At 39.3% G+C, this 15,110-nt stretch overlaps 2 protein-coding genes across 9 annotated transcripts in view; one reads left to right on the forward strand and one right to left on the reverse strand.

Moving 5' to 3' along the window:
- The window catches only part of LOC124155511 (oxysterol-binding protein-related protein 3-like), a 63,583-nt gene extending 58,035 nt beyond the window's left edge, over positions 1-5,548 (reverse strand). For 4 of the 5 annotated variants that reach the window (XM_046529391.1, XM_046529392.1, XM_046529390.1 and 1 more), the window contains exons 1-5: positions 5,455-5,548; positions 5,017-5,369; positions 4,852-4,933; positions 2,559-2,704; positions 540-707 (exon numbers count right to left, since the gene is read on the reverse strand). In XM_046529391.1, the coding sequence (XP_046385347.1) occupies positions 540-707; positions 2,559-2,704; positions 4,852-4,933; positions 5,017-5,148 (528 nt within the window). In that variant the 5' untranslated portion in view covers positions 5,149-5,369; positions 5,455-5,548. The remainder of the gene's footprint in view (positions 1-539; positions 708-2,558; positions 2,705-4,851; positions 4,934-5,016; positions 5,370-5,454) is intronic. The other variant, XM_046529393.1, reaches the window with a different exon arrangement.
- Positions 5,549-5,553: 5 nt separating this feature from the next.
- LOC124155513 (b(0,+)-type amino acid transporter 1-like) overlaps positions 5,554-15,110 on the forward strand; it is a 72,970-nt gene continuing 63,413 nt past the window's right edge. The window contains exons 1-3 of one of the 4 annotated variants that reach the window (XM_046529394.1): positions 5,554-5,653; positions 7,307-7,504; positions 7,631-7,732. In XM_046529394.1, coding sequence (XP_046385350.1) covers positions 5,578-5,653; positions 7,307-7,504; positions 7,631-7,732 — 376 coding nt within the window. In that variant the 5' untranslated portion in view covers positions 5,554-5,577. Of the gene's footprint in view, positions 5,654-6,290; positions 7,072-7,306; positions 7,505-7,630; positions 7,733-15,110 lie in introns of those variants that run through there. The other 3 variants (XM_046529395.1, XM_046529397.1, XM_046529398.1) reach the window with 3 other exon arrangements.

The raw sequence follows: 15,110 nt of genomic DNA on the forward strand, positions 1-15,110 counted from the left end.
GGGGGGGGGGGGGCAGTTCCTTTCCTGTAGCCACCTCAAACTTTAAGGATTTTGTTTGGTGGTGTCCGGTAGACTAGGATTTGACCCACGGATCCTTCGATCATCAGCCAAGCACATTATCAACACTATCATGATCCCCTCGGCCCTCCTATGTTATACATGTTATTCATGGATTGAATGCAGATACAAACCATACTTTTTCTAAGACATTTTCTTCTGACCCTTTAAACATTTACTGAATCAGCAACAAAAAAGAAAAGTTTTTCAGTCTCATATTTGAATAATTTTGCTTTTTCATGTTGCAATTTGATTACAAGGTAACATTCATCTACCATATAAACCTCTTTCTCCAAGTCATTTCAATACAGTGAGTAATTTAGGTCAACTTATATTTTTATGTTGCAATTCAATAACTTACTAGATATCTCTCAAGAAAAAGACAATCTCCTCTTTGAATCCATTCAATGTTAGTTGACAGGCATTACCAGGTAAGAAGACCGTAATCTTCCGAGGATAACTTGCTTTGTTATTTTATGTACCTTTAAGTGGTAAATACATTCTTCAGCATCAATATCCATCCTTCGCCTAATTTCTTTTGTGGTAACCACTGAGAGGCCAACATCCACTGAGCCATGTAGCTTTCCTCGGGCAATTCCACTTGGGTTCTTCGCATATACGAGAATTCCTTTATCAAGGACAAAATACCTCTGAAAATAATAAGAATAATAAAATAGTTATGCATGTTTCTAGCGGAGATGACAAAACTTACAGATATATCAAATACATACACCGTAAAACCCTTTATTAAGAACCTCCATAAACCTCCAAAATTTTACAAAAACCTCCTTATAACTAAACTTTAGCCTCCACCCCAGGATCTTCCTATCATAAAGCACAGAGAAAAACTTCCCATAACAATCCTCTATCATTAAGAAACATCCCTGTAACAAAGTCCACACACAGCCTTCAGTAAGAATTTATCTTAACCTGCGTTTATCTGCGATTTCAATACCAAATTTTAAATTATCCAAAGATATTAAATATTTATCTCCCTTTTTTTGTGGCCTGAAGCTTTATTTTCACACAGCTGATTGGGCATACCCTCAAGCTGCGCAGCTTACCAGAAGCAGCAATGCGAGCGTAACCTTAGACGCATTCCATTTCTTCATCTTTTGCTAACCATGGATATTGAATCTGGTAGGGGGATAACAGTATGGTAAAAGGTATCGCTCTTTATCTCATAACAATCATACATTAGAGGTTGCGGGTACATCATCTAAAGATCTCAGCTTGGTCAGTGAAGAAATTTTGTTGCCTAAAGACACCTCAACACCCATGAATGAATGTGGGATAGAGTGCATACTTTCAGCATTAGATGTCATTGACAGCAGGCATGCATGGAATGACCAGAATGAAAGCATTTTGAATACTTTTGAGGAGGAGGAGGCGAATTATCACAGTATTTGCAATTTTCACGCAAAATTTCTATTCTGCGGCAGTATCTGGAGTCATTGGAAAAATTCCCATATTCTGTCAATGGGGTCACATACATCCTTGATGATCAAGTGGCTTATTGAAGTTCAGGTTCAAACTTGTTTCTCTGGATTCCAAGGTTTAATGAAAATAACAAGCATGCCAATTCCCATGTTATGGATCACCAACCTATCCCCAATCCAAATAATTAACGTAGGTTGAGATCCCCCAATTACACAAGGCTGTGACCTATAGGTGGGCAAGGAAAATCCAGAATTTGCACCATTTTGAATTTTTTCCAAGGGAAGGTTGCTGGAAGTCAGGGTTTCAATATTTCCTTCCAATAATCTTCAGACTCCCTTAAAATTTCAGCTTCCTAAATCTTCAGGAAGAAGTTGAGAATTTGTATCCATCATCAGTTGGGATCCCAGGGAGGACCCCATGAGGATAAACCATGAGGGTAGGGGCCAAGTTCTGAAGACCTATACAGTCAGTCATCTCAGAAGGGGGGTGGAGAGGAAGGAAAAAGACAAAGGAGGCACCTCAGCGATGAAAGGAATTCTTATCCATCAGTGAGTGAGTCACTCAATCAGTCATACAAGGGATTTTACACGTTATGGACATGCTTATATTTTATCCCGGTAGGAATTTCTTGTCCCATCGAAAAACCTTCCACCATAGGTGCCTACTATAGGTGCTGTATTCATGGCTAACTTTGACAATCACCGCAAACTCTATGCCCCTCCTGCTAAGATGCAACCTGCAAAATGCATCCGTATACCAAACCCCCTTACAATGAGGTTATCATTTTTTCCAGTCCCTTTGAATTTGTGGAATGGAGAATTTAGTGTAAGTAATGTAGTGAATAGAACAGATTTCAAAGTTGTGGACGCATGTTAATGTCAAATCTCACTTGTACCCTTGATGGAATACAAAGATGCATTATCATAAAATTTGGCCCTTTCCCTGCACAGAATTTTATTCAGCCTTCAAATTCATTCTGGTTCATTTTCAAGTGCATTTTACCAAATAAACGTAATTCAATTGGATAATTAATGAAAGCACAATACAGAATTTATTTATACCTTATGCCACCCTTTTAAGGGCCATTTTCTCTTCTTATGAAGATAGCCCTCAAAAACATTTGGTTTCCATTCAAATCGCTGTCCATCCCTTAAACCTTCCAAGATTTCCCATTCTGAACTCCGACGATCTCTCTTTCCTCTTCCTCCTGTAAATTTACAATGATAACAAGACACTACAGGTATAAGGAAAGCAAAAGAAAAACAAATCAGAGCTTGTTAGAACCCTTCATAATATTTTTTTAGCCACTTATAATAAGATACTTTCATTTTTAAAAACATAAATTTGATCACTTTGTGATGAATATTTATATTACAAAATCAATGAATTGCAGTAAGAAAGTCAATAAAAATTCGGATCCAAGTTTCATCAACCCAAATCTTAATAATGGATAAGGGATTTTCTGGAAGAGGGCAGAAGCTCATGGAGTGGAGAAACAAGCTGGAATTTTGTATTAGCACCAGGGATTGAGGAATGTTGAATATGCTCATTGTAACATGAAAGGACTGGTATTACTGTGAAAAAGAAAACTTAAAGAGGGTGTGCCTGCCCCCCATAGCTAGATCTGCCCCTGTTTCTATGACTCCCAAGGGGTTATATTGACTCCTTGTAATGTATAATCAGAACTCAAGATTGAATGAGTATGGCAAGAGAAGGAAAATTATCAGTAGGACTGGTCCTATCACAAAGAGAAAGCCAATTGTCATAAACTAACCCCTTGCCTAATTAACCCACAGCACATCCACAAACACTTTAACCCACCACCCAGTAGACTACTATGTACTATTTATTTCTTTTGTAACGTGCAGAAAGCAAAAGATGTCTAAAAATTACAATTTAAATTTTTTGATGTTTCCTTGTAACCTAGTTACCTAGACTACAGGACCAAAAACTTTAAAGTACAAAAATGTTTGCATATTTTTATTTCACAGTTATTTCTGTATAGTTATTGTTGATATTGTTCTCAGTTTTGATGATGCTTGAATAAAAGAGGAAAAGGTTGGTGAAAAGTTGACATGTTGACCAAGCCTAGCTAGCCCATCCCCATCAGTTTTAAATAAGTAAATGCGGTCAAGAACTACAACACATGTCCCTTTCTCCACTGCTGAAACAATTGTTTGAACCCTCTTTCAGCCAATCAGAAAACACAGCCTAAAACAGTGATTGGAACACCATATTTGACTTGTAACAGAGTGACACCTGTAAATAGAGAATGCGATGGAAGTAGCAGTGGAAAAAGGGACGGTGGAACGACCGTGTGATTCAGAAAAATGTGATCAGTTTTCTGGTCTCTGAAAAGCTATGGCTGGAGTTATCACTATGACAGACAGAAAAAATGATCATCTGATTCTGGCTTTCGTTTCCTAAGTTGGTATCACCTGCTGTTGCTGCTGGTATCCTCCTGTGTTGTGTGATAATAAAAGTGAATAGATAAGCTATGTAACGTGCGTATAACACAGCCATGGAGTGAGAAAGGTACAAAGGAAGGAGAAGAGAATAAGGGAGGATAATGAAACCAACTTAAGAAAAAAAGAGGTGAGTGGGAATTCTGAAGCAAAGAGAATAAGATCATGAAATACAAATAAAATTAATAGAAGACGTTATAGTTTATCCCTACTGTAATCACCAAGAGGGAATTTAACCTGACAGAACTGAACAGATGTTGAGAATATCCCCTTTCAAGAGGAGAAAAAAAGAAACTTAAACATTCTTATGCAAACAATTTGTATTTCCAAAATGGAAACTGAAAGGAAATACAAATGCAATGAATCTGAATGAATTATAACCAAAGACTATTGGGGAACTCCATTGAAATAGCAAAGAAGAAATATATCTTGATAGTGATAGCAGAGATTTCAGACCCATGGATTAGCGATAAAATAAAGATTAAAGGAATCCATGGAAGTTTGATACGGGTAAGGCATGCATGACTAATTGTCTCTAAGTGTTCATACATTAACTACTCCATAAGAGGCCAGAAGATGAAGGATGATGAGCATTTTTATACGAATAGCAATTATCATACAACCATAAACACGACCACCGGAAGCATTAAAAAACAATAGCTATGAATCCATACTTCATTAATTGACACATAAATGGGTCACAATACTCCCCATAACATAAGTGGTCACCTACAACATTATACAAGCATCTATAACCAAATTGGATAGGCTTTTCAATACGAGGGAAATTCATTTTTTCTTAAAAGTAAGAGTAAGTATTCAAAATCTTATCATGGTTGTGAACTGGGAATCCTGTTAAGAAATGTAACACAAAAATTAAACTAGCTACCTTGAGTTGCTCTTGTTGGAGTTTTTGTGAACAGCTCATTGTTCGATTCTGCAGACAGGCTGTTACTCTCCACGCTACATTCCTAAGAGAAATGAAAAGAACTTCAAACATATGATTCAGAGGAAATGAGAAAATAGTTCCACTAATATTCGATAATACACTCACTGAATCTGAAGTGTGTCCGGTAATTGACTTGGTTTTGTTCCTTAGCAATGGACTCTTCTTTTTGTCCATTGCGAAATACTTTTGGCTGAGATTAGCTGGTTCCGTAGCTATATGACGAATACCTAAGCTCATTTTACACTACTTAAACCTGAACATTTTGATCAAGTCCGTTTGTTTATAAATAATGCCAGTAATTTGTTCAAGTCCTGAGTGCATCATAACATTAATACTTGTGCAGCCTTCGGTACTCACGATGAATACTGCATTCATACTCTGGTAATGAGTTCCTCAAAAAGTTTTGACACCCACAGCCAGATAGCAAGAGGAGGGCTAGCTATCAGATTCGCACAGTTCTGCATAAGAAATAGAAGTATTAATACGTATTTTTAATGGATTGCAACCAAATTCGATAGGGAAAAACATGTAATATGATCTCACCCTCAATAGTCCCTTAGTTTGTTTTCCCTATGCATCATTCTCTTCGCTGCAGACGGAGGTAGACGGGGTGCAGCAGGTCACCCAGGGATCATGCAATTTCTTCACAAACAACTGCCTAGCGAAATGCGGCAAGCAAATAGAGGCGTACGCGAACCGAATGGACGGTTATTTGGTTCTCTTCCAATCTCTGTGGGGCCGCGTAAGTGTTCGATAAACGTTGGTTGCTATTTTCACATATCAAATTTCAGGGGCGGTTTGTTGATGTTAAGTCGAGGAAAAATCTGCTTATATATTGAGGTTAGATTTCAATATGGAAATGAATCACTCATTTCGTCGCTGCTATTAGTGGCTTAGAGAGGGAATTTAGGATTAATGTGATATAAAATTGTCCAGTAGAACATGGAATGAGGCCTCTGTCTATTAAATTTTTATCAATCCCATGAGTCGGCCAATTCCACTTCTGCTGTAAGTGCGGCTCGTATGTGTGGTAATGTATTCTTTGTTTGGTGGTGTTTTTATTAAGCATTCTAAGGTATTCGACCTTCGTATTATTAATTGCAATCGAGGCGAGCAATTAGTCTTGCTCAGAAATTACCATCTCCCCGCATATCCCCGATTGCCTCAAGGCTTTACCCATTGACGATCGGCATAACCTTATACGGTGATTAATTACATTCATTACGTAGTGATATATGTTATTGCCATTCAATGGTATTATTTATTTTGCTGCCAGTAAGGTTAGTGATGCAAACTATTTGTTGTGGGGTAAAAGAAATTGCCATTTATCGATTGAATCCAGGCTATTTCCATCGTGTTGGTATCCTGCCCTCCTACACAACGATCGTATATCCTTACGCTCCTATGGTCTCCTCAACAAAAGCGCCGGGCGCCACCTTACAATGGCTGCAAAATGGACAATAGCTGCATGACTTTTTTTGCAGGTAACTGCTGTGCGTTAACGGGGAACTTACGCAGTCAATGATTTTTTTCTCGGCATTGAACATTAGGAGTCGTTCGTTGAATTATTTCTCGCTCACCAGGGCTGATCACGACTTCTTAATACTGCGTTTCACGTGCGAGGAGATTTACCAAGAGATATTGGCATTTCCTTTGATCGCGGTCCCTTCCCCCTTCCCCAAAACTTCAGCAGTGCGTTCCCCTACGGATTGTGATAATGCCGCCGCGTTTCGCGGCTCCACCCGCCTCACCAAGCACCACAGCTCACTCTTGCTTCGCATGCGAAGTCGTTTGGACGGCGAGAACGCAGGCGCACGACGTCGACAGCCCAACGACCGACTGATCAGTGAATGAGTTTTCCGGATGTAAAATATTATTGGTAGAGGTTTTAACATTGATTGTGTGCAGCGAAGAATATAAACTCCAGAGTGAAACAGAGGTGTTATTTGTGCAGTTTTTCCTACAGTTGCGGATATACGGACTTGCATTCACGAAAAAGAAAGAATATTGGAGAAACAGAGGAATTGCTCCCTGCGCAGACGGACTTCCCCTAAGTAGGTAGGGGACACGTGGGCCTGAGGATATTATTTTCTCGAGTGCTTAAATTTTTGCCCCGTTCTACGACGCCAGTTTGAGTTATTCTTCTTGCATCAATTCTAAGTATCATTTACTCCAGTACTATCTTATAAATTAATTTTAACTCATTTAGCCATATGGTATCTATTTTCCATATTTAACCCATGGATTCATTCGAAGCTCTACAGTCCCCCCTCAATAATTGATTTATCAGTGAAAGGGATAGTTAAATATTGGAGAATTTCATGATCAGAAGTTTTTTGGCGTACGCAATATCCTCTGCAAATTGCTGACAGTTACTTCTGCATTTTGCTTGCAGTTATGAATGAAATAGAAAATGATATCAGTCCTAGAAGACATGGGAAGAAATATGAAGTGTCCCATAAAACCACAAACCCCTCGTCGCCGACTGCACCCGACCCACGTGACAGTAAAAATACGGCGTCTTCGGCGGTTAATATGAAACGACAAGTTGGATTGCTGAGTGGAATAGCTATTATCGTCGGGACTATGATCGGTGAGTTTAATCATCTTCTCTCTTAATTCGACAATTATTCATTTCAATGATGAGTCATTTTCGGAACTCAAGCTTTAAAAACTTAACACTACCTAACGTGTACTTTTGTGTTATGTTCCCCTGTAGGTTCAGGAATTTTCGTGACACCGGGTTCTCTTCTCCGAAGAGCTGGATCAGTTCCTGCAAGTTTGATTGTGTGGGTGGCGTGCGCGGTCCTTTGCATAATGGGTAAGTATAAATGCGAATAAATAAGAACCCTGTCGCGTGTTATTCGAGGAAGGTAATATTTTAATGGGAGATTAAAAAATAAAATATATTGTATAAACTCGAGTATATTACTTTATAGCATCGGGCTGATGAAGTATCTGTTTTCCTTAAAGTTCATATCATCTCTTTGACGCGTATAGTGTTTAAGTTTTTGATCGTATAAAATTTCACCCTCTTCGCTGCTATAGTTAAGGTTTTTTATTTAATGAATGTTAGTGTATATGCGACTACTGAAATGTGCGTTATTTCACTTTTTATAACTTCTCATCTTCTTCAAATATCGCTGTTGTAAATGCGTGCGTAAATGTAAGTAATTCAAATTTGGCGCGTTAACGGCGGAGAAATCAAATACACAATCATCCCGATATTCTTTTGCTACGCGCTGCAAATCGCAGGTAATATGAAGAGCAGTGGGCTATAGTGTGCATGTTAATTCCGAAGATAAAATCTTGTGTTTAAGAAATCTGTCGAGAGAAACTTTTTCGATCGCTAATTGATAAGTAAATGCGCGTCGGGGGTTATTTTTCGTGTAAAATGTTCGGAACTTCATTCCCTCGACTATTTTTTCTTTGTAGCGGCATCCTGTGCTCTGGAAGAGAAAGTAAATAGTACCACCGTAATCTGATTATTAAGGCAATACATTTATGACTTTATCCCTTTCAGAGTAGTATTGTGCTAGAAGAAGCATATTCCAGGATGGACTGAGTGATTGCCTCCTTATTGTTTTGAAACATGCTTTATTGCCTGTAACGTTGTTCCTCATGAACGTCGTCACATTTTCCGCTGACGAATTTACACATCTTGTCTCGTGATTTGGGTTTTCCAAATTTTGGTTGTGTGTCGGGATGTGTTTTCGGATCCTGTGAGGATGCTTTTCATTTATCGAGTGAAAGAAATTGTCTCAGGTGGTATCATGTAGAGGAAGAGTCACGGAGCGGTCGCTATGTAGGTCACATATGTTTGCACGCGTGTGAATTACTGTAACTTTCTCCCTTCGTAAACAAATGATCTTACCCGAGGGATAATCTTGAGTCTCTAAATGAACGATTTAATACGAAGACAAGCCAGCTTATGGCAATTCAAATTAATCAATGGGTGCTTGCCCTCTTGCCGAAGTCCTATTCATTGACCCGAGAGGAATTCGTACCAAAATTCGCTATGAAGACCTTCCGTGCCGTGACCTCGGACGAATTCCCCTATAGTTTTAGAGAAAAAGTTTTTCAACGGATGGAATATTTACTCTTCGACTGGTAATCGCATTTAGATGACGGGCCGTTAACTATTAAGTAGGAACCCTCTTTGAGGAATCAATATATTAGAAAGTACAACTTTTGATAGTCAGATACGGCAACTAATAGTTTAAATAGTTTTTCATGTTTGCTGCACTTTTTGTAAACACTTACTTTAAAATATATAGACAGGAAGAGCTATTTGCATAAGACCTTTGTCCAGTCTTTTTCCCCCTTCGTCAGATCTACTTCTACATTATACCCCGCAAGCTGCCTAAAAGGCGTGTGGCAGGGGATGTTAGGACACCAGCCGTTTACACATAAAAATGAAGTTTTCTAACGAAGTTAGGACCGGCATTTATTTAAGTCCTTAATGGTTCGGGGGGAAAACGAATTCCCATATCCATCCGTTCGGCAAAACATCTCTCTTAATTTATCGCTTCTATCGGACCTGGAAATATAGTGTGGCTCTAATATTATGTTCTCCGTGTCGCTCTTTAAGACATCCATTCTCAATTGTTCAAGGAATCTAATTGTAAGCCTAGCGCGCAGCCTCCGAGTCTCCAGCGGCTCCCAGCCTAATTCGCTAAACATCTGGGTAACGCTGTCTCTACGCCATTAGCAGTTTTTGACGAAACGCGCAGCCTTCCTTTGTATTTTATTCAGTTCGCGGATTAAGTCTTTCTGCACCGGATCGCATACACTCGCTGCATATTCAAGGTACGGTCGGACGAGTGCGAAATAGCACCTTTCTTTTACTTTTTCAGTCCGAAAATTTTCCCACAATACTTTTGAAGAGTCCTAATTTCTTCAGGGCTATGCCGCAAATATTCCTTATATTTGTTCCCCATGTGAGGTTCGAGGTTATCGTAACTCCCAGGTACTTCACTTCGTATGTTGCCTTTATGTTAATACCATCCACAACATAAACATGGTGAACACCGATGAAACATAGCAAAATGATGGGAGCGATTAAAGCTTCCCTGGTCTTTGGTAAATTCTTAGGTCTTGGGGACCTGAGTCAATGGGCTCGTTTAGCATTTTTGAAAATGTCGATCTTGATAGAGAGTGAAAAATAAAGGAATCCGTGTTTTTCCCTTCTGCGATCCGTCGCCTCCTTATCGAGATATTCGCGACGAAAAAACTACGGCTTAACCATTTCGCAAAAGTGTTGATGTCGTCGACGACTCCTGCCGAGTGGGTCGCCTCCTCTTAACAATAAGCTACTCCTCGACCTCACGTCATCCGTTAATCCGTTATTTATAGGAAAAAATGAATGAATGAGATTTATTTTTCGGAGTATTTCCAATAAATATTTTTGTCGGAATTACCTGTAATCCTTCACCGAGTAGGTGCACCTACTTCTTTGTGATATTCTTGTGATTGGCCATCTCCCGCTAAATAATTCACGGACTTATCATTCCAGTATTCCTCAGGGCTCTTGAGTTATAGGGCGCTGCTCCTGATGTCTGTCCCAACCAATCTGTCTCTCGAGGGTGGAGTTATCTTTAAATAGGAACTGTAGCTCTTTTATCTCTGTTTTGGCTCAGTTTTAGTCGAAAAATATAGGTCATTTCCTTTAGTGAAATAGTTTGGAAGGTAACCAAAAGATTTGTAAGCCATCGAAAAAGAATGGCGTGCTAGGTACAGTGATGTGGCATCAGAATCCGGGAGAGCAGACCTTTGGGAAAATTTCCACATTCACTTTGATCTTTCTACAAACAATTAGCCGATTCTTAAGGTCTGATAAGGCACTGAACAGTTGTCAGTGGGAGGTCCCAAGCCAGTCGTCGGAGTTTTCTGCTTTTGATCATCCTGTTTGGACCAATACGGCGAAGCGGCATTCGTCCACGTTGTCAACTCCGTGCACCTTACGTGATCAAGTACTAATCATTGTATAAAATAATGGGTGCTTTCCAATCGCGTATCTGCGCTGATCTGTTTTAAACTGTTTAGATCAGGGCGTGTTCCAATCAGAGCTGTGACGTCATCTGCGCTAAACAGATGGAAACCCTAGCAGACGAACCACGGTGCAGGATGGCGGGAGAGTATATTGCTGTCGGAAAATGAACTCCACCATCTCAAAGATAAATATGATGATGATTTGAGAATAATAAACAATAATTTTCCCTACATTTCTTAGATAAATTCAACCTCGTATTTTGGTAAATATAATATTTTCTTCGTCAAACGTAATGACTGAAATTAGTACAAAGGACGATAGAAAGAGGCTACTAGATTTTCTCGAGTAATTGTCCTCATCAAAAAATTAGGAATGGGAAATTTAAGCTAACCCAAAATGTTACATTGCTTAGATTCTTAAGAAGATTCATTTCATTAACTTAGATGGATACCCAATAAGCTGGGCATATTATAGACGAAGTTTCCTTTAACGTTCATGTAGCGTTATTTGCATTCCATTAATTGTAATTCCGTGCTGCAAAATTACTATAGAGTCGGCAGATTTATTGTACGGTGTTAAAAGTTTTTACGGCTTTACCTGCGTGATGTGAATGTAAGTTGTATCTTTAATCCAGATATGCGAAATGAAGTGTACCTACCTACCGGCACTGTAGCGGTACGGGAGAGGTAACTATTAAGTAAACTAAAGTAGAGATCATTCCATTATTTTCTTTCAATTAGCACTCACTACTGCATTTACTAAATAAAAAATGAAATAGGCGAACAATTATGATCCTTCTTCATAATTTATGTGGCGAAGGTCAGGTCAGAAGCGACGAGTCATTTGAACATTCAACTTTTGCCGCCGATTGGTCCACCATTTCTAAACACACCAGCGCAGATGCGTTCCAATCGTCTGTTTCAGTCTGCGCGTGTGTTTCAATCTCTTGCGATGTGAGCTAATCTGCGTAAGGTGATTGGGAAGCACCCAATATAAGGTTTTCGTAATGTCCACTTTGCACTAATTTTACATGTTCGAATTTATTCGAAGTTCAATCGTATTAGAAAATGTTTATAATTTTTTCCGTCTATGTATCAATCCCGTGCGTATTCTTCTCCTGTGAGATTGCATCTGGAGGCGTAAAGAAATACAGAGGACATGCGAAGTTTTTTTATTCATTATAACGAAGGCGGAAATCTTAAGTGCGGGCTACTTGATCCTAAGAAACGCACTACTGAGTATACTGCGTATGAATTAAATTCCATTCATTGAGGACATGAGAAAGAAATCATTTCGCACCGTGATGAAATGTCTTTACATCTACGGTCGATTAACAGCTACAAATCTCTGCGTTTGGAGGGAATAGGCACCCAAGCTCGTTCTTCAGGAGTTAGCGTCACAAATTGCACCGTTGTTTAAAGGCCGCTATACACGGCGAATGATTTCATTCGCATGATCATTCAGCATGATCATGCGCATGATCATTCACCGTGTATGACGGAACAATTCGCGAATGAACCTTCATGCGCATGATCATGCAGTGAAAATTAGAACATGTTCTATTTTGCTCGCATGATCCTGTGAATGAACACGTGATCATTCAGCATGATCATTCGCATGATCATTCACCGCGTATAGCAGCCTTCAGAGTCGGTCAGAGCATTTCTTGCCCTTCTAGGATGTTGCTATTAATTCATCGTGTATGTTTGCTATTGCGAATCGCGCGCAGTTCAAGATAATTAATGACGATTGTCATAATTTTCGATCTGAATTGTAAGTGCGTTCCTATACATGAGATGACGCAATTCAGTTTTCAGATTCCGCAAACTCTCATCTTCAGGTAACGTAATGTAATGCACATGCATCATTTCTTAATTAACCATGCAGTTTATATATCGCGCGGAAAATCCTTTGAACAAGCTTCTTTGACTGAATTGTTTTAGTTTAGAGGACGAATCACGCCCTCTCAACCGGTACTTTAGTGAAATTTTGTCAACTTTTCCGTCTATATTTCAATCCGGTGTGTATTCTTTCCTTGTTAGATTGCATCTGGAGGCGCAGAGAAATACATAGGAAATGGGGCGTTTTTTTCATTCATTACAACGAGGGTGGAAAACTTAACTGTATGCTACCACCTTGAAAGTTTTGAGTACTTGAGGAGACCTTTATCAAAATTTGCCTGTATCTCAAGTACGAAAATTATAATTCAGTACTTTCTTGTTAAATTTTTGTATGATTATGAACGTTGGCAAGGCAATTTTCAAGATGATGGAGTAAGATTAAAACTAGGAATACTTCAGGAAAAAGGGAAAAATACGACCGGTCTAGCGACTGTGATGCGTCTCTTAATACCGTCTTTATTGCAATAAAAATATTTTTTCCTTGAAATTTTTGGGGTAGTGCTGACGTCTGCCTCTCCTCGTGTATTTCGGAGAGTTGAATGAGCAAATCCGAGGTCACTCATCAAGCCGTAAATGCGTACTTAAACTATCACAAAACTCTCTTACCAATGTATGCACTTTTTAGCATATATTTACAGAGGTAAAGAGACCGTCACATACTCGGCTTTCTGCCTATTTGGTCCGCCTTTCGACCACTTCCTTCGCTTTTTCAGGAAGGATGCGCGTCGCGTCGACCGCTGCCGTTCGTCCGATTCCGTCGACGAGCTATGCTTTTCCCCCGGGCAGGGCAGTGGGCACCAAACTCATACTGCGTGCCTAAAATCTAAACCGCCCTGTAAAACATTCAAATAATCTCGTCATCGACAAAAAGAAGTGCATTTTGAAAGACAGTAGAAAATTCATAGTATTTTTACCTCTAACAATAAGCATCTTATTCGTGTTAGTGTCCGAGGTTATGTGACCATACAATGATCTTGTTCATCAATTATGTTTCCGTCCATTATGATAGTTTAAAAAAAATTAAGAGACCCTTATTTTTCAATCTTCGATCATTTCCGTAGTTCTCGCGGCTAAAGTCGCCGGCCTAAGCCCTATTACTTGAGACGCGGACTTTTCGCGAATAGCTATGAGGCGTTGAGTTCATGACGGTAATTTTCACATATAGGTGTAATTTTAATACAGAACTCATATGTGACCATTGAGTACGTCCTTTTTGTTCACACGGGTCGTGACCCGCTCGGGGGTAGCTGGTGACGCCATCAGCATATCTGCCAAAGGGTCAAGCGACCAACTTTTAATTCCGATTAGCTTAACCCTTTCCTGCCGGAGCCGACTAAAGCAAAAAGTTTCCATGCTACGAGTAGCATAAGAATATTTTTAATCTCCGTGTACGGAGCTCTTTTTTGGGGGTGAGTTGCCCGGGTACACTTGTCCCTCCGATTTGGGACCCAACTCAACGGGGAGGCCGGCCATTGTCCCTGCCACTTACTCCACCGTCGAACCCCTTCTTACAATTAGCGGGAGTCGGTGGTCAACTTTTTGTGTCACCAGTGTTTTTTATAAATAATTATTGATTATGATTTCTGAGAATTTACACTTACAATTGGATAAAAATAACTTACATTGTTTGAAGCATTGTGGAATAAGGAGTCGGCGACGGATGGGAAAACGGAGAAATGCGGGTTTCTTTTTTCATATCTCCAACTCAATCTATTACAATCTAAAATTTACATAATATATTGAAAGACACTGTAGAAAGATCCCATTTTCTACCAATGTCACGTGAATGAAATACATCCATCACGTGAATGTAATACCATCATCATGAATATAAATTTTTGAAAATTTACGTTCATGATGATGTTATTCATCAAATTTCTTAGCTCTTCAATGCTATTCCTCGCAATTACAATCACTATACTTCAACATATTGGAAAAAAGTGGATAGCATTGCACTCATCACCGCGCCGCGGACATTTTTGAAAGCCGATTAAAATGCGATCGAAGTGGCGACAGAAATTAACCGTCAGTGGGATGGAATTGAGCCTCCTCTATGGAGTTCCCTTGAACTTGATCTCTACTTGAGTTGTGTTTGGAGGGCAATTCAGCCGTCCACACGTTAGATGGAGTGAAGTCCCTTTCAAAATTCTGTCGTAATGGTTGGAGATGTTTCTTACCAATTTTAAGCTGATGGTTTCTCCGTCACCTTATCGATTTAATTATCTCCATATCTCTTAATTTCCATAAGTCAAAGATAATTAATGTGCATAAGTTATACAAAGTCGGCTAACTTCTCTTTGATCGCC

Source organism: Ischnura elegans, chromosome 3 (genome assembly GCF_921293095.1).
Source record: "Ischnura elegans chromosome 3, ioIscEleg1.1, whole genome shotgun sequence".
NCBI lineage: Eukaryota > Metazoa > Arthropoda > Insecta > Odonata > Coenagrionidae > Ischnura > Ischnura elegans.